Source organism: Anas platyrhynchos, chromosome 1 (assembly GCF_047663525.1).
Source record: "Anas platyrhynchos isolate ZD024472 breed Pekin duck chromosome 1, IASCAAS_PekinDuck_T2T, whole genome shotgun sequence".
In the NCBI taxonomy this organism is placed as follows: domain Eukaryota; kingdom Metazoa; phylum Chordata; class Aves; order Anseriformes; family Anatidae; genus Anas; species Anas platyrhynchos.
Genome location: NC_092587.1, coordinates 36,013,479 through 36,032,543, shown reverse-complemented (window position 1 = coordinate 36,032,543; position 19,065 = coordinate 36,013,479). Strand labels below are relative to the sequence as shown.

Genomic DNA, 19,065 nt, shown 5'->3' with positions numbered 1-19,065 from the left:
AGCTGTTACACTCTCTGAAGGTGATGTTGTAAATAAAGTAAGGTTCAAAATGGATGTTTTTTCTTTTGGTACAATACAATAAACATTTTGCAAAGGATGAATTGATGTTAGTAGTTAATGCTCTGCCATTTCTAAGGTAGAAACTTAATTGCAGCCACTCTTTTGTTCTTCTTCCCTTTTATTTTTTTTTACTTTGCTAAGATCCTTTAATTTTCTCTCTAAAACTGTATTAAATTCATCATTGCTTAGCACAAAACACTGCTCTCTAGTGTGGAAAAAATAAATCCCAGTACCTCTTTGTAAGACTGAAGGAGGCTATTTATCCCAGACTTAAGCAACTGGGACTGTCAAAAAAGAGCTAAAGGAGACTTAGTTTATGCAGAAATAGGTTAACAAACAATATTAGCAACCTCAGAGAGCCCTGAATCTAACATAGACTGGATTACTGCTGCTTGCATCTCATAACAGATTGATTTTCTACCTGAGAAGGTGCAATCTTTGACTGAAATTCCCCTGCATTTGGGACATTTGTAAGGTCTCATAATTTTTTCTGATATGTAGTAATGTGTGAGAACAGACTGCATCTTCTGTCACAAGCAGGGCATTTAGAGGGTATATCAAGGGTATACATAAAGAGGGTATATATTAGAGGGTATATATTTAGAGGGTATATTCCCACTGTGGGAGAAGCAGCTGGAGTTCGGTAACACACAGAACACCAAGAAGTGGAGAAGAGCAGGGCGAGAGGGCTTTGGTTTCCTTACCCTTCAAAAACGTCTGGTTTCCTTAGCCACTACAAAACGGGGGGAGGATTTTCCCTTCATTCTGGAAAAGCCAGATGAAATCTGGAAGTGATCCTGCTCCAAGCCAGGCCACAAAGCGGGCCTGCAGCACCCCCAGCGCTTCCCAGGCCCGGCCGGATCCTGGCTCCCCCTAGTGCCCTCCTTCAGGGGAGCTTTCAATGAATTTTATTTATTTATTTATTTATTATTATTTATTATTATTATTAATTATATTTCTGCTTTGTACTACTTCAGATATCCACCCTGGTAAGCAGAACAACACGGTAAAGGACACGGGATTTCTCCTTCTTCCCCAGGAGAACAGGTGACGATCATCAAACGAATTTGCTCATCGAGATTTGAGAAATCTGAAACAGTTGAAACCACAACTGCATAGAAATGATTTGTAAACATGCAATAAAACTGAAAACAAAAGGTCTACTTCTCTTTGATTATGATGACTTTGGTCCGATAGTTTCAAAACAAGGGTTCACATCTCTCAGTCAAACACGAAATCAGCTCCAGAAATGGAACCTGCAACCCAACGCAAAGTTAGAAATCATGTCACCAGGAGAAGGAACCGGGAACCAAAGCCTCCAGGCTGATAGCAATGGCCAATTTTGGAATTAATTGATAAAACGGTGTACACTAAAAAGCCACTAAAGTCTAAACTTGCAGCAATCTATTAAGATAATGGGAGAACAGTAAAAATTCATTAATTTAAACCAGTGTGTTTTGAAGTTCAAAAGAAGGTTTTATCTCCCTTTTAAAAGTCAAGAAATGGTACATGAGTTATAAGAAGCATGCAAAACATTACAAATCCAACAATGCGAAAACTTTTAGAACTCCCCAAACGGACACTGTGCACGTAACACATGCATGCATCATAAGGTTAATAATACAGTAGCATAAAACAAAAAATGGCTACTTGATACTTTATTTTATCCCAACCCTTCTTAAGCTTGCCCTAATCTCTGCTATACTATCAATTTTAAAGACATAATTGTATGTTTTCACACCACCGCCAGGATTATCTGCCTGGATTCTGGGATGCTGCAGACAAGACTGAAGGTCTGAAGCCAAGCACCAAGAAATGAAGAACAAGAATTGGTCACTGTCTGGGAAAAATAATTCAGTAACTTGCTTATTGCCTCCTAGGAACATAACAGAAACAAGGACAAGGCTGCCTGTCTCTTCAACAATTAAATGATCACTTTTATTTCTGTCTCATTTGCTACACACTTTTAAAATTCAGCAGCAGATGAGGCAATAGCTCTAAAAATAATTGTCGTCTTCAGTAGCCAGCCTGATTCAAAGCTGGGCCAATTCCATGCTCTCCAAATGGTGAGCCAGGACTATTGTAGGAAAATAAACAGAACAGACAATGGAAAGCTGTATCATATGTGATATAAAATAGGAGACATCACCTACATCTAGACTGTGTGAAATTACAATCTTTGGAGTGCTGCTTTCACATATTTTTAACACTACATTGCATAATATATTTTAAAATCACATTATATTCAGACTAATTGAATGCAGTCTTTAATTTTCCATACAAAATTTCAGAAATTTCAACATATTCCAATTTCAGCAAAACTGATTTAAAATACAAATAGTTCTACTTCTTTTTTTCTCTCTTTTTCTCTCTCTCTCTCTCTTTTTTTTTTTTTTTTTTTTTTTCTCCTGCCAGCTCTTAATGCTTGCTGCTTTGGCCTGGCCAGCAGGACTGTAAAGAGATCTAATTTGCACTGACTAACCTTTGTTTCTGCTGAAAGTGGTGGGAATTTTGTGATTCACTGAAGTGAACCCAGTGAAGGCTGAGCACTTCTGAAAATCCTGCTGCAGTTTGGTATCTTTCTCCCTATTGAAATGATGCAGATGTTAGTTATTACCTACTGATGTTCACCGCAAAGAAACAAACAAGTACAGATGTATTTACCATTTCTACACATCTGAGGGGAAGCAGCATGTATAATTTGGGGGATGAAAATTATCACCTCAGGCTGTATTTATGCCCATTACTATTATTATTTATGCCCTTTTCTCTTTTTATGAATCATCAGTGATGATCAAAGGGCATCAGGCTCTGACTTGCATATCCCTCCCTCGACGTATCATCATTCAAACCATCCCTTCATTCATTCCAGGGCTGTCATCAGGGGGATGCTGTCAGCTGCAATGAAGATCAGAGCAGGCCACAAATACACCATAGATGCATTCCTATGCAAGTGAGTGGGACTTGCAGCCACATTCACAAAATAGTTCTCTTTTCATGTATGTTTCCCACGTCACTAAATAAAGAACCACAGAAGTTTAGCTTTTCCAAGTATATTCCCGTCTGCTATCCATAGGGAGCAGACAGGAATGGGAGTTGGGAGAAAGGGGCATTTAAATAGGGAATCGAGAAGAAAATCAAGATCTAGCTCTTTGCACTTCAATACAAGCTTTGCAGGCTGTATCCTCAATGCGTGTCCTCGTGGTGCTAAAAGGAAAGCAGCCCAGGGCAGCAGGCAGTGCCCTGCAGCAGCCCAGCCCCTGCACTGAGCCTTGCAGGTGCAGCAGGAGGAGGGGGGCACGAGGTGCAAACACCTCACATGCTCTGCAGGCACAAGTACCTACCCACCGAGCAATGTTTCAGTCAGCATCACTTATTTCTGCAGAATCTATGCGGATCGCTGTGGCATTTTCTACACAGTTTGTGTTGTGCCACTGCATTTGCAGAGATGATGCTGCTCCAGGGCTGTTACTTGGCAATCCAATTCCACTCCGCTGCCAGATCTCAAGGAAGCCCCTTTAAGTGATACATAAGAACACAATGCACTGAATTAGAATATACAAAATTCTTCCTATATTGAGGTCATCTTTTAACTTTTTCCTAAAAGTGTTATCATTCAGATATAATTTCTCCTCACTACTTTCCTCTGTAGCTGCAAACTTAACATTGCTTGTGTAAGTTGGAGTTATGAGAAAAAAAAAAAAGTTATTTGATTAAAAAAAAATATCTACGTGGGAGCACAAGAACAAATCCATTAGCAGTAACATTTCTGAAATAATTAATAGCCATTCACCTGTGGATATCGTGGGTCTCTGCATGATAGAAATTTGTGTTCCCTTCCCTTCCCTTCCCCTTTTATATATTTTATTTTATTTTATTTTATTTTATTTTATTTTATTTTATTTTATTTTATTTTATTTTATTTTATTTTATTTTATCCCGGAGGCCGCTGCCGGCAGAGGGCGGCCTCGGCACGGAGGCCGCCGGGGGAGCGGAGGCTGAGGCCGAGGCGGGACAGCTCCACGGCGCTGCCCGGAGCCGTGCCCAGGTGGCTGATCCAGGACAAGCAATAATTAATTAATTAACCGAGAGTCTGCAGCCCCGCCACCGGGATGGGATGGAGCGCAGGAGCATCCAGGGAAACACTCAGAGGCAGAAAATAATCGCCAGCGCCCTGCTGGAGTGTTACAGGGGGAAAGTTAGGGGGGTTATTTTAACTTTATTCTGGTTAGCTTTGGTTAATATATATATATTAACCAAAATATATATATATATTAACCAAAATATATATATATATTAACCAAAATATACGTATATATATATATATTCCTTCTGAAAGGATGCAGAAAATTTAGAAACAATTTACTATATATATTTGTTTTGGTGTTTTCCAGCTACCCCCCCAAAAAAAAACCCTTTCCTTCTTTCACCACACGCGCCCCGGACCCAGCTGGAGCACGGCGTGTGCCGGCCGGCCCCACGCGGGGATTTATTCCCCCAAAACCCACCTTTGTCACTTGTGGGGCGAGGATGCATCGGCTCCAGGACAGGGACAGGGCCACGCACCGTGAGCCGCAAAACCCACGGGCATCCCCGCGGGACACCCACGGGGGGGTTCCCCGGGGGGGGATGCTCCCATAGGGGGGTTCCCACGGGGATGTGCTCCCAAGGGGATGCTCCCACGGGGGGGATGCCCCTTTTGGGGGGGTTCCCACGGGGGATACGTGTTCCCACGGGTTGGGGGGGTGACCCCAAGCCCCCCCTCTCCCCGCCCCGCCCCGCCCGGTCCCTCCCGTCCCTCCCGCCCCGCAGCGGCAGAGGGCGGGCGGAGCCGGAGCGGAGCCGGAGCGGGAGCGAAGCGGAGCAAAAAGCAAAGCGGAGCAAAGCAAAGCGGAGCGGGGAGCATGGCCCCGGCGGGGCGGCTGTGCGCGGCTCTGCTCTGCGGTGCCCTCAGCCTGTGCAGCCTGCGGGCGGCGGGCCGGCAGCCCGACACGCTGTACCTGTGGATCGAGGCGCAGCAAGCCCGGGTCCTCATCGGTAAGCCGGGGTCCCCTGCCCCCCCGGGGTGCCGCGGAGGGCTTCCCGCAGCCGCCCTGCACCGCTCCCTTCCTCCTCTGCCCTTCGCAGGCTTCGAGGAGGACATCCTGATCGTGTCCGAGGGGAAGATGGCCCCGTTCACTCACGACTTCAGGAAAGCCCAGCAGAGGATGCCCGCCATCCCCGTCAACATCCACGCCATGAACTTCACCTGGCAGGCGACGGGACGGGTAGGTGCGGAGCCGGGACGCGGAGCCAGGCAGGTGCTGCTCTTCCCCCTGGGGAAGCCCCTCCGGGGCACCCCATTGCGCCCCATTGCTCCCCATTGCGCCCCACTGCACCCCATTGCGCCCCACTGCACCCCACTGCTCCCCAAGCCGAGCTGTGGCCAGGCAGCCCCAGCTCGGGGGTGACCCTAGAGGCAGCCCTCCAACCCCTGCTCCTCCAACCCCTGCACCTGAGCTTCTGAGAGGTGAAGATGGTTCTCTCGTGCACACCTCATTTTAGGACCTTTAACCCCTCCAAATCCACAGCGAGCCCACATCTCTCGGATTCCTCTGCTGAAAAGATAAGCTTTGGTGATGTGCCTTCATGAGCAAACACGGTTTGACACGCCGACAACATGTGTTACTTGGGCATAAAGCTGAACCACGTTAGCCTAAGTTATCATGGGTACTGAACAAATCCATCCTAGCAAACATTATGGAGAAAATGAATTCATTTTTACAGTGCTGAACATTGATTTTATGTTTTTTTTCATACATTCTATATTTTATTTTATCATAAAGAGCTTGGTAAAGATAAAACAATATATACCTTCACTAAAAAAAATGTGAAAATTGGGAGTATAATTCAGCGGATTGCAGCATAACCAATTTGGTTGTGGTTTTGGTTGTTTTAAATCATTCTTTCTAGCTACAGGACTTGTTTGGCTTTGGCTTGTCTGAGGCCCTTGTAATTTCTGCTGTCCTCACAATGTCTTTGAGTTCCCAAAACACTTTGCCTCCTCTGTTAGAGAGGGAGGGGATATGGAGAGAGACCGGCTCAAGGTTGTTGGAGTTCCCATCCAGCTTTACAAAGAAAAAGAGTTTGTATGCCTAAGGTTGGGATTTAAATAACCAGGAATAATTGGTGTGTTTCAGGACTGTATTCCCTGCTGTTTCTCTATCAACATCTGTTACTGTACATGATGAAAATACCTCTTTTTGGAAAGGAGGTTCGAGGTGTCAGATTGAGCCCTGTCCCTCTCCTCTTGTCCTTCTTTCTCATGCTCTGTTCTCCCTCTTTGGCTGCCTTCAGACAGCTGGTTAGGGAAAGGCAATTGTAACAGATTGGAAGAGAGTTGCAGGTTAAAGACAATGTAGAGAAGTGTTCTCTGTGAAAAACCCCTTCCGGGCCGCAGCAAAGCTGTTTAACCAATTTTTCCTCCTCCTCTTTGCTGAATTACTGAATTCCTGTTAGACAAAAGAAAATTAGCATATGAAATACATAAATGATTAAAGCAACATTTTCAATATCCCTGTTCCTACAACAGTGTTACCTTTTAGATCTTTATGGGTCAAAAAAGTACTAAAATGGAGAGACTCTGCCTTCGCAGGTCTCATAATCCCACCGAGCTCCTCCTCACCAGCGCATCTGTGTGTGCAGTCAGTACAAACTTTGGCACTCTGCTCTCATGGCTGTGGATATTTCAATCCTGATGCAGGTCTGCAGATGAAGGGCAGGGTTTCAAACAGCAGCCTTAGCTAGGGAAGGGATTTCAGCCCTCTGGTGTTTTAGGAGCTGGGTTAAGAAATGGATTTATATCCTAGAGAAACGATCTACTTTTTGGTAGCACTACGAGCCCTGATGGTTTCTGCGGCCCCTTGGAGGTGCTCAAGTACAGCTGCCTGTTCCCCACAGCTCTTGTGACCCTGTGGGGATAGCAGGTCACTGATTGTCCCCGTGCCACCCAAGCCTTTACCTGGTGAGAAGGAACAGGAACAAACACGAGGATTTCTGCTGCCCATGGGGCAACGACGCTCACTGAGGAACCATTTTATACATCTTAACTGGACAGTGCCCACAGCAGTGGCACAGCTGGAGTAGGATAAAAGTTGTTTGTGACAAAAGAAGAGTTTCTCCAGAATTTCCCATATTTTGTAAGGGGGAGAGATGAGACTGTAGGTGTTACCAGTGGTTTATCATGGTAGTGTTTAGTTTTTAGATACAAAGGTTCTTAGAAGACATCCCTGACATCCCTGAATGTCTTAGAAGACATTCCCTGACATCCAGGAAAACGTTAAACACCTGCTGCTTTTATTCTGTCAGAACACTTTTGTCTGGGAACTTCCTATGTCGAGGAGAGGAGAGGAGAGGAGAGGAGAGGAGAGGAGAGGAGAGGAGAGGAGAGGAGAGGAAAATGCAATAACACTATTTTTGAAAGAAGAAGGGCACATAAGACATTGAAGTACTAGACTGCTTCCTGTAAAACAGCCATTAACTAGCATCCAGTTGTCTCCTATTCGGCAAAAAATGAAAACTAAAACTTTCTTCTGTGAGTCTCGTGTCTTGTGCCTTACAGACCTCTTACTCTTGTATCCCACTTGAGATTTGAAAACGTTTCTCCAGGGCTCCGAGGTTTTGGGGGCTGGCAATGGTATCTGCCACAGCCCCTAGCAGTACCTAGACCCCTTTTGGGTCTGTAGATACCAGACTTCTCCTGAGTGTGTATAGGAGATCACGTCAGTGCCCTGACACAGTTCCTAGCCCTGGGATCACCAAGGCAGGCAGGCAGGGAGGGAGCACCGTGAGGCCAAGTCTCCCCTGCCACGCACCTTGTGTCCCTGCTTACACCCGTGGGGATAAATATCCCATGGGCAGGTCACAACTATCCGGTCCTGGGATAAACAGCCACGTAAAGTGTGGGTTAGTAAGCAATCCAACGCAGAGAGTGGCGATGCTTCTCTTCTCTGTCCTGTGCTGCTGTCTCTGTCCAGGTTCTAGGTTAAAAATGCATGTTGAATGCCACGCTTTGAGGACTGCATTATGGCTGCATGCTGTGTAAAGTAAAGTGGTAAAATCCCATTGCATTTAGATGTTACGTTTCTAATGCTGTGACCGGTGTATGATAACAGACAGTTAAAGCTGTTTTCACTGGAAAATATTAATCAAAGAACAAGACTTGTTGCTTTTAATCCCTGTTCCATTAGTCCTAATTAAGTATTAGGAAATATTAGGGAAATCCCAAAATGTAAGTATCTCCAGATGCTGAATCCCTGTTTTTTTCTGGCTAAGTCAAGATGAGGCAAGCAGGGGATATGAGAGGCTAGAGGGCTGCAGAACGGGATCACTATGTCTTTATGCACTTTATGTTTCCACCTGAGAATTTTAACATATAATTACAGATGTTGTGTTCTGTTTAGAAAAAAAAAAAAAAAAAAAAAGTTATCAGTGAATTGGCAACTAGAAAAATTGGCCCTTGATAGGGAAGATTACAAAAACAAAAATCAGTGGTAATATGTAGCGTACAGTAACCATCCATGTAACCACTAAAACTCACTGGTGTTGCTTCATGCTCTTATTCTGTATGTTTGGGTTTTTGTTTGTTTGTTTGTTTGTTTTGCAAAAGAGAGAATAATGGCTTTTGGGGTCTTGTCCTCTGGGAAAGATTGCCCTTATAGACTTCCCAGAGAGAAGAACAGACCCTATTATGCTAACTGGTACTCCATGTTTCACTCCAGGGAAACCACTGGAAGGTACCAAAGGTTGTGGTGATAACATCATCTCAACAGCACTTAGAAGCTTATTTAAGCTCCAAATCCATGAACACCAGTACATCGATTAACTTTCTGTGGCATTTCTGATAGCAAGAAAATTAACTTGACGTGAGTAAGGGTAGGTGGGGGAAAACCATATCCAAAAAAAAAAAAAAAAGTAAATCTGCATAGGAAGATGTTGGGGACATGCCTTTGGTCTGGGAGTGCTTCTGGTCAGGGAAGCCCAGGAGACAGGAGGTAAGGGGGAATCCCAGCACGTAGTGCTCAGGGCTGATACATGATGCAATGAGATCTGTACCTGCTGGAAAAACTGGGATACCTCTGTGCAAAACATTATTGATAAGCATGAGTAAAGGGAAATGATACCCACGTCTTAGGGAGAAAGGATATACACCATCAGTGTATTTTCCACTATCATTTCCATATTTTGAAGTGGAGCTTAGGAAAGAGATATAATTACAGCTCTTGGAGGCTAATTCTGATGTCAGCAATGTGGCCATCAACCCCAAACAGCTCAGTGATGCCTCTGGGATTACCTTATATTGCCAAGACTTAGCTTGACTGTGAAGATAAAAAGGAATACCAGCTATGCCAGGAGAGTTTTTGTTTCTCTGACCTGAGGAAAGCTAATAAACTACAGATTTAAAGGCAGTATTGTGACAATAGGGTGCTCCTTTCAAACATTACTGTTTGCTTGATGAACTAAAAGAAAGCAAAGAACAGTGAATTTCAAAACAAATAATTCTTCAAAGGAAACGTTTTTCAAAGAGACTGCCAAACTTTTTGTAAATATCTTATTCATACCCAGTGATTACAGTGATGCTTTCCAGCTTAAGAAGTGCCTAATACTCACAGCTCGTTATTTTTCCTAATGAAAGTATGGCTGGTCTGGAAGTTTGGTCAAGGCAATCGTGTAAACTTGTACTCCTGGGATTTACAGTAGTGTCTTCCCTGGATTTCCAGTAGTACCTTTACTGCATTTTCATGTCACCAAACAGAGGAAATACTTTGTTTTCTGACCTCTGTACCAAAATTTCAATGTGGAATGTGAAGATGTTTACATACTGTGAGCATGATTTTTAGACAGGGGGCTCGCCTATCGAGAACACAGCTCCAAACCTTTAATATTTAGATTCTGTTCAGCTGTGGTATTTTGCATCTCAGTGTTGTAGCCATGCCACCAGGGATCAAAGTAATGCTGTAGAGATCCCACTTCACTTAGTAAAGCAGGCATGTGCCAGCCATCTGTTGTATCTGCTGATAGAAAACAGCAGTAAAGTTTCTCAAAGTTTGGCCAAGAAGTAAAGGGGGGATTTATTGCTCAGCAGAGATGAGTTACAAGGCACCTTGTAGTGTAAGCTACATCTGGTTTCCATAGTAATTTACATGGTATATGTGTAAACTACACAATTATTCTTTTTACACAGCAGTGTAAAGCTGTGTTAAATAAACTGTTCTTCAAGATTCCCATTGTTTATCCTCGCTATAAATATTCTAATACATTTTTAACAAAAAAGCTTAAGTAATAAAATATTTTCACTACTTTTACAGTAGTAGTTGTGCTGTACAACACAACTGTTGAAAAGCACTGGAACTAACAGGGCACCCCAAAGCTTCAAGACTGTATTTTGTGAATATGTACAGATTTGTCTCCCCATATTGCTAACAGTTTTTCTGAAATATAAAATCCACAATGTTTGGCTTTCATCTCTTTTATGGAAATGACGGTGTTTTCTGTCAACATCACCTCTTTTTCAGAGGCAATTTCTTAAGTATGTTTTTAGTGGCCTGAAGTTAATGCCATTACAAGTAATGCCATGGAATTAAAAGAACAAACTAACCATAATGAAAACTAAATGGAAGAATTTCTTAATGTATTTACTTCTATTGGTACCAGGCTTCCCATGGAGTTTTTTGGTGTAGCTTGACTTTGGAACAAGCATGAATGACATGCTTCTAGCAAAGTGACCTATGTACATATAAATATATGAAACCACCTTCTTCTTAGTCCATGCACAGACGTGAGGGATTTGGTGTGATCCAGAGCTTTCAAAGCAGCATACTAAGTACTTGCATCAAGCTTAACTTGGCCATTCCTATACACTTGTTGAGATCTTACTGGATCCTGAAGACGCGTTGTTCTGCCTTCCCTAGATGTCATGCTGAGTTGTGTGTCTACTCTTTGTGCCCTTTTCCTTAGCAGAGATGTCACTTAGCTCTCCGAGTCCCTATCAGAGCCTTATGCAAAAATTGGTGTTATTGTTGACATGTTCCTCTAACAATAACACTAAGTTTTGTCATGGGATCTCTGTAGTATAATATTGACTACCTCCAAACTCTTAGGTTACACCACCAGGTTCATACAATTTGTCGCTATTCTCCACCCTGTCCTGCACCCTCTAAAAGCTCTGTTAATGACTTTTCAGTTTGAAACAACCCCTTAAGCTTCATAAAGTAAAGCTCTAGTGTAGGAATTTACTAAAGTTTTCCTCCACGAGCACAAGTGCAAAACATTCATTTAGCTTTTTCACACTTGTCTTTTTCAGTGAGGTTTTATTTGCACTGTCTTCAGCTGTTAGCCCCATTGACTTGACAGTGGTCTGCTCTCAAAACAATTTTATTAGCATTTTGAAAGCTTTCAAGAAAACACATCCCAAAATATTTTTTATTTACCTTATTGTGGTTTTACATTTAGTTTGCCAAGGTTTGTTTTTTATTTATCTTCCTTTTTCATTCAAATTCTACTTTCTGAAAGATGCTATTTGATTTCTATCAGTCTCTTTTATTCAACCTCTCTGTTCAACCATATTGGAATTTGTTGTTTAGTTGTTTTTGTTTGTTTGTTTCTTTTTTAAGGTTCAGGGAACTGAAACTGTTTATTTGTGGCCAAACTCTTCACTACAACAGAATGCAACCCAGACATAGTGGAAAACGCAGTCACCCAAAGCGCACAGAAAAGAACAACAGCAAAGACAGTTGCAGTGCAATCCTTAGTTTTTTGTAACAAAACCAACAGCGTCCTTTGCAATGAATTATGTTCATAAAGTTTAGTAGATATCTGGGGGTATGGGTATACATTTCAGTAAAAGCAGAAGATAGTTTTATCGGTATTTTCTGTTACATAAGTGCCTTTTTTGAAAATTGTAAGGTAAATTGAAGAAACACAAAATCAATCACATTTTGGATAAGTTTCTAAATGTGTGGTTAACTTCACATTTTTTCCCTTCTCTTTGGTTTGTGGAAACTGACATTTTGAAATCTCAGCTGTAATTAACTGTGATTGTAATAAAATGTATGTAACAATGTAATGAAAGACTGCCTTTTCCCATGTAAAATATCGTTCAGACCCATGCACAAAAAGCGTCTGGGCTATCTGTGACAATTTGGGCTGAGCCCATTGTGTCAAGTAACAGAAGCCCAGTTCATTGGGTACACAGGCACTGAGGTCTGACACATTTTCCCCTTGGGTAGCACCTTGGCAGCTGATGTGTGCGAGCTGACAGTCCTTCAGGGCCTGACTGTGGTGCTGGCCCTCCCAGCCTCTAACGAGACCTGGCAGACTGGAGGAGAACCTGATGAAGAGCCACTTCATTCCTTACACTTATTTAATTGAAGAAAGAGCTAAAATAGGTCAAAACAGTCATGTTTTCAAACTTCTGCGCGGCATGTTCCCATCCCTTCAAGCTCTTCTGATGGTCTCTCTGTGGTATGTCCATGCCTCTCTTGTACTGGAGAGCCCAGGCCTGGACCCAGCACTACAGATATGCCTCACCAGGACTGAGTAGATGAGAACAATTATGAGAAGAAGAATTTGTGAGGAGAAGAATTTGTGAATCTTCTTGCTGGTAACAGTCTTCCTAACGCAGCCCAGGAGGCTGTTGGCCTTCTTTGCCACCCACACAATGTTGCTGGCTCATGGTCATTTTGATGTTCATCAGGACCCCCAGGACCTTTTCTAGCAAACTCTTTCGCAGAGTGTGTACTGCTACGTGGGGTTGTTCCTCCCCAGGCACAGGCCTTTGCTGTTCCCCTTGTTGAACTTTTTGCCAGCCTATTTCTCCAGCTTGTCAAGGTCCCCCTGAATGAAGCACAACCTTCTGGCGTACCAGCCACACCTCTCAGTTTTGTGTCCTATGCAGACTTGCTGAGGGTGCTCTCTGTCATAGCATACTGGTCATTAATGAAGATGTTAAGCAGTCTGGGATCCGGTATGAACCCTTGAGGTGCACCACTACTGACTGGTCTCCAGCTGGACTTCATGCTGCTGATCACAACCCCCTGAGCCGAGCAATGCAGCAGTCCACCTCAGGGTCCACCTACAAAAATTCCACTTTTTCGCTTCTTCTGTGAGGATGTTGTGGGAGGCTGTGTTGAAAGCCTTCCTAAAGTCAAGACAAACAAAATGCACTGCTCTCCTCTGATGCACCAAGCCAGTCATAAACACAGAATGGGGCTAACACAAAACTGAGACTGCCTTGTACAATCACAACAAAGCAGCAAACAAAAATCTGCCTCAGAAAATATTACAAATGAAGCAAAGACAGTGATACTGTTGTATGAAGGCACTGAGAAGACTTCATACATCTATGATATCCAAAATCCACGACAGTATGTGCTTATTTAAAGTCTGTTCATAGGAGACCACTTAGCTACACAGAAATGCTGAGGAGTTAGCCTGACAAGTCTGCCTGACTTGGAGAAGAGACACTTGGGGGATAGAAATGCCTTAGTAAAGGCTTACAAAGATTTGAGGTGGATTTGTTTCAGCCGAACAAGAAAAACCCTGATTTTTTTTCCATCTATGTATGAAAGTGTGCTTTGTTTTGTAACCGACTGGTGGAACCCAGCCTGTTTGGCCATACAAGGAGAAGTGGGCAATTACCTTCCAGCTGCTCCAGCACTTGCTGCCATCACTGCCAAATACTGCAATCAATAACTTAGAGACCAAACGTTGCGTTCAGAACTGCTCCCACAAATCCTCTGAAGTTACCCCTTAGCCTGGATAAAGAGCTAGCTCAACCTAGCCGATGCTAAAGGAAATAAATATGCCTGACATCAAACCTGGCAATCTCCCAGCCTCGGGGTTTGGCCCAGCACCAGGGAAAATAAATTCCCCAAACAGCAGCCCACTAATGAGAAGACCTGTCACCAGGTCTGAGCACTCAGACAGAGAGACCAGTAGCAAGAGCAGCAGAGCCAGCCCTTGCAGTGATGGTTGGCCAGAGGAGGAGATGGCAGTCTCTTGGACCATCCTGGCCGTCAGAACAGAGAACCACTTCACAGCTTTCAGTCCTGCAATTATGAACCTGTTTTCATGAGGAAGGCATGGGGAGATCACCATCTTCTGATGAGCAGGAGAAGATAGGCTCTACCTGCAGTGAGCCTACTTGCTCTCAGCTTGCGAATGTGTGAATATTGATATACTCAATGGGAATCTGAGACTAAAAACCACATAAGCAAATAATCAAGTCCACTGAACGGCTTCAGTAAAGAGTACAAGTACCACCTTCAGTCTGTTCCTTTTAAACTTCAGTAAACACTGCTCTCATTTTTCCAGGTTTGAGCCTTAGCCAGTTCTCTTTCTTGCAGAGGTTCTGGGAAATAAATCAAACTGTTGAAACAGAGTCCACTTGAGTGACCAGGCTGAACCAAATTTATTTTTTCCTTGTGAAGCCACACGTACATTGAGTAGCTGCAAGCAGCTACGTGCCTGCAGGATTCAAGGCAGGGACCTTCAGGGAGAACAGACAGGTTGCACACAGAGCACATCAGGATGTGTTCGAGAGAAAAGAGAGGAGCAATTCAGTTATCTGGATCTGTAATCACAAGCAACAGATGATATGCATAGTCACATCAAGAGATGGGAAATAATTTACTAGCAGGGCATGTTGCTCGTTATCTTGGTTGAGAGATATATATATATGGTGCTTTTTTATATTTTCCCCCTTCCTTTTAGTTTTGCACAGGAACATCTATTCAGATTGAGTAGACCTGATCAGATTTCTGCATTGGCAAGGGAGCACAGCTGAAAGCTTAGGACCTAAGACATTGCTCCCTTCCAGTCAGAGCTGTGATGTGCTGGTGGTAGGTACAGGGTGCAGAAGCTTGCATAGTCCCTCCCAGACAGAAAGCATCACATCAGGGACCACTGGGGTTTCACTATTTCATTTGATGTAACAACAGCATTCTTCTGATGGGACGAAGTCTGTGCGTTATCCTGCCCGCTGACAGAGTTCACATTTGAATCATGTCAGTGTGAATATGCTGCTTACTTCATGGTTCCTTCAAAATCGTGCAGCCAAACATCTGCAGTCAGGTAAACTTCATCATTTATGTAGCTGGTGCCATGCTGCCACTGTTACTGTGGTTTGTTCAGACAGCAATTAACTGAAACCTCACAGTGTAATTGCAATGTTTAAAACATTTCTAAGCATTTAACTTGTTTACATAAGAGCTTTATTCATCCAAAAGTGAGTTTTTCTCATCCTATAAAACATAATTCATTAGTACAAGTTCAATCGCTTGGGTTAATGGGGAAATATTTAAAAGGATAAGAAATCCTGAAGTTTGCTGGCAGGGTGCATGGTTACCTGGAGGCATAGAGCTTGAAGCATCTGCAAGTTCTCATGAAATCTGTTTCTCTACCTCTTTCCATCCCTAACATTTCTCAAACAGAAATTTCTGTCTCTGGTTTTATACGTCTCACTTGTACCCGTGCACAAAGACTGGGATAAGTGCAGTAAGGTCTTTGCCCCCTTCTTGGTTTAGAGTAGGGGATGGGGCATAGCCAGGTTCTTCCCCAGGCCAGAGGACTCATGAAGAGTGGGAAGCAGAGAGCAAATTTTGTGAGTGAGAGAAACAAAGGGACAGCCGTTGTCCTTCTCTGAAAATGACATTGCAAATTTCTTCCTTCTCTGATTCTTTTATAACCTCTCTAATCAAAACAAAATAAGATCCCCAAACTAATCCTCTCTGGTCTGAAGAGACAGTTGTGTGAGTCTCCTGCATGGGTTGTGTCTGGTTATTGCTTCCCAGGAGAGGGGGCAATGGAGGAAGCAGCCAGTCCAGAGGTTTCCCTAAACGTGCTGAGACAGGGAAAGGAGGGCTGCAGCTTTTCTTACAGTATGAGCAGAATTTATTGAACTGATACTGGATTATGAGAGTTTGCACCACGGTTTCACACATTAATATCGCAGGTAATCCAGAAGGTCTAGTAATGGTGTGCTTAAATTAGTTCCTATTGTAAAATCTAAGTTATATTTCTGGCAAGTGCAAGATGAGCTGTTGAACACTCCCAATGCATAGGAAGTAAAGCCTTGGACTGAAATTTGTACAACCCACCCATTGAACGCTCACTCGTTAACTAAACACATCTTTCAGTATAACATGGAAAATCCGCCTTCTCACTGAGGTGTGTTGTTCACCTGTTGTCCTTTGGAGTATGTTAATAGCCTGCAGTTAAACCGTCATATTTCTGAAAACAGATTTCTACTACTTTAAAAAATCTGTATTTGAAAATGCAGGTGTCTATGTGCATATGACCAACACGGTTTGGGTTTGAGAATTTTCTACCATACGCATTTCCCAAAAAAACATTTCCAACAAATCTTGTGTTCAGCAAGTTGCAGCATCCCAGTTTCTGCCACCTCCAGTTCATATGCATCTCAGTTTGTTAGATACAGCCTAAAAGTTTACAGCAGAAGCTATTAAATTAAGGTAGTCAGCCTCTGTCTGCAAGCATATTTTCCCTAGACCTCTTCAAGCTATTAAATTAAGGTAGTTGGCCTCTATGTGCAAGCATATTTTCCCTAGACCTCTTCAAGTCTTGTACTGCACAGCGTGCAACCATGTGGTTTGCCGTGTATCTGCATATTAATGCATCCGGTTGACTTAATGGGCCAGACTTTCAAAGGCTACTCAGTGTTTATAACAGCCCCTTGCTCTGAGGAAACCTGCAGGACTTCAGCACCACTTCTCCAGGTTTGTAAGATGCTCAGTTTTTGAAGAAGCCGAACAAAGTTGTGTGTCTTAATTGAGAGGTAGTATGGGATCATATACTTAACGAGGTTTTAATGTCCTGTAAAAACAAGGAGACAGCATTAAGTCTTGCATACAGCATCATTCACTGGTATTTCCTGAATTTTGACTGTTTGACTGGATACTATAAGAATTCTCTAAACTTTATTTTATTACCATAAGTGGTTTAGGGAAGGAAAAAAGAAATAGCTTTGTTTCTCGGAGCCTTAAAAGTTTGCAAATAGTTCGCATGTTCCATAACTTAATCCCGTTGTCTAGACAGCCGCGTATCCTTCCCTCCTCAGTGGGAGAGGGGTGCAGAGCGGAGCTCCATCCTTCCCTGGCCCCCCAAGCAGGGCTGGGGAGCTGCTCCTGGGGCCTCTCGCTCCAAGCTGTGCTTGCCTGGTCCTCCTCTGGTACGTCTGAGGAGATCCACATGAGGGAGCCCATATGCTGTGTGCACCACCGAAACTGAGAAGGCTGCAGGAGGAGCGTCAGGCTCTCTTGATCCAGTCTGCTTTGCTTGAGCAGCTTGGCAGCAAAAGTAGCAGAGCACAGGCCTCACCTTTGCACCAAAACAGCCAAGACAGGCTGTGCATACCCTGTATGATCACAAAAGCCTCCTGATGCAGCAGACCTCTCCACTCTCTTCTGTAACTCTTTGGGCAACATTTTCCAAAGCTGTGACAAGACAGCCACTTGAAAGCAGATGTGCAGCCTGGCCTCAATTCATCTGCACAGTACACCTTAGTGGCATGCCACAGGCAGAAAGGCTTGCAAAGTACCTGGCATGTGTCTCACGTTGCTGAGAGGTATGCCATTTTCCATGTGAAGAGTACAGCTCCCCAGTTGCACGTCAGGAATGTCTTCATAGTCCGGTGCTGCTCCAAAGAAACCTGGAGCTTAAACCTCAAGCTTAAAAGCATGACAAACGTGAGTCAACTTGCATTATTCCCAGTGCTTGACTTCATAAGCAATAGCAAGATCACATTTCTGGGGGTGGAATCATGTGTGTGGATTGTACAAGTTTTCATCTTGTCTGCTTGGTGGCTCTGGCAGAACCATCAGGAATGTGCGTGTCCTGTTTGGGGGCCACAATCTGGTGAAACCACCTTCTATCCAATTTTTCACAGCTTAGTTTCTTCCCCACTCCAGGATAATGAAATCTGAGGGTGTGATGAAAATATCTGACACCTGCTAATGACAGGGAACTCTATGCCACACTCCCAGTGTGGTTCCAAAGCAGCTTCAACCAGGCCAGCGAGCTGGGCTAAATCGTCACCTGCAAATGCTGCTCTCTGTCCACCGAGCGTGTAGGAAGTTGAGGATGACTTGGCTTTAAAGAAGATGCTTCACTGCACTGCTGGAAAATTCCAGGGACTGCTGTACCTTAACTCCAAAGAGTCTATCAGACTAGTACTATAACTCAGGAATGAAACTGTACAGACACTGCCTGTGCAAACAGTCTGAAAGACAGAAAAGTTGTGTGCAGAAACTGCTCAGGTCCTCATTTCCTACATGGAAATATTGCAGTAATATATGCCCGCAGACGGAGGTCTTATCTCAACAGAAAAATCAGTGCGATTTCAGGTACACAGCAAACACACAAGGCTTTCTTTAACCTTACAAAATATCTCTGGATTTTCACAAAAAGAGTCATTTATAATCTACGTGGCAGATATTAAAAGAGAGCAGTGTTAGGGAAGTCTAAGAAGCGCTAACAACTAGTCAGAAAAGAGATGGTTTTTTTTTTCAAAACCTTTTCACCATAATTTTTAATCACTTGTTTGCTTAGGGTACAATGCAAAAGACCATTATCTGTGGAGCAGTAAATAAACAGCCTCACCTTCAAGGTGCCGCAAGCTTTCTTTCACTTAGATACCCACAAGTGGAAGCATCACCCTTCGAGACCACAGAAGGACTCGAGTCCGACAGAAGCTGCTGTGAGATTTCATAATTTTTGAGAGAGCTCATTGCTTACATTTCGGGGGAGATATTTATGATAGAGGAGTGCCAGTTAAAGCCAAGAGCAAAACACATGGACTCAATAAAGGTCCAATTACGTGACCTTTGCTGTTTGCCACGCTTTTAACTTGTGTAAGTTATTGATTACACTTTCATGAGATCATAATCAGAAGGTTGTTCTTTGGTAATGGTGTGCTAGAGGAGCTTTATCCTCCACTTCAAAGCTGTC

General features: G+C 43.4%; 1 protein-coding gene and 2 long non-coding RNA genes across 3 annotated transcripts in view; 2 read left to right on the top strand and 1 right to left on the bottom strand.

The window, feature by feature from the left end:
• Positions 1-1,218: 1,218 nt before the first annotated feature.
• On the bottom strand, positions 1,219-4,731 carry LOC140001856 (uncharacterized). The gene is made up of 3 exons (XR_011807465.1): positions 4,569-4,731; positions 2,543-3,576; positions 1,219-1,316 (listed from the first exon to the last, which is right to left on the bottom strand). It is a non-coding gene; the product is annotated as an uncharacterized lncRNA (long non-coding RNA).
• Positions 4,732-4,859: 128 nt separating this feature from the next.
• The window catches only part of WIF1 (WNT inhibitory factor 1), a 39,325-nt gene continuing 25,119 nt past the window's right edge, over positions 4,860-19,065 (top strand). The window contains exons 1-2 of the mRNA XM_027456296.3: positions 4,860-5,097; positions 5,188-5,327. Coding sequence (XP_027312097.1) covers positions 4,965-5,097; positions 5,188-5,327 — 273 coding nt within the window. The 5' untranslated portion in view covers positions 4,860-4,964. The remainder of the gene's footprint in view (positions 5,098-5,187; positions 5,328-19,065) is intronic.
• Positions 8,007-12,168, top strand: LOC140001857 (uncharacterized). Its single transcript, XR_011807466.1, has 2 exons — positions 8,007-8,963; positions 11,712-12,168. It is a non-coding gene; the product is annotated as an uncharacterized lncRNA (long non-coding RNA).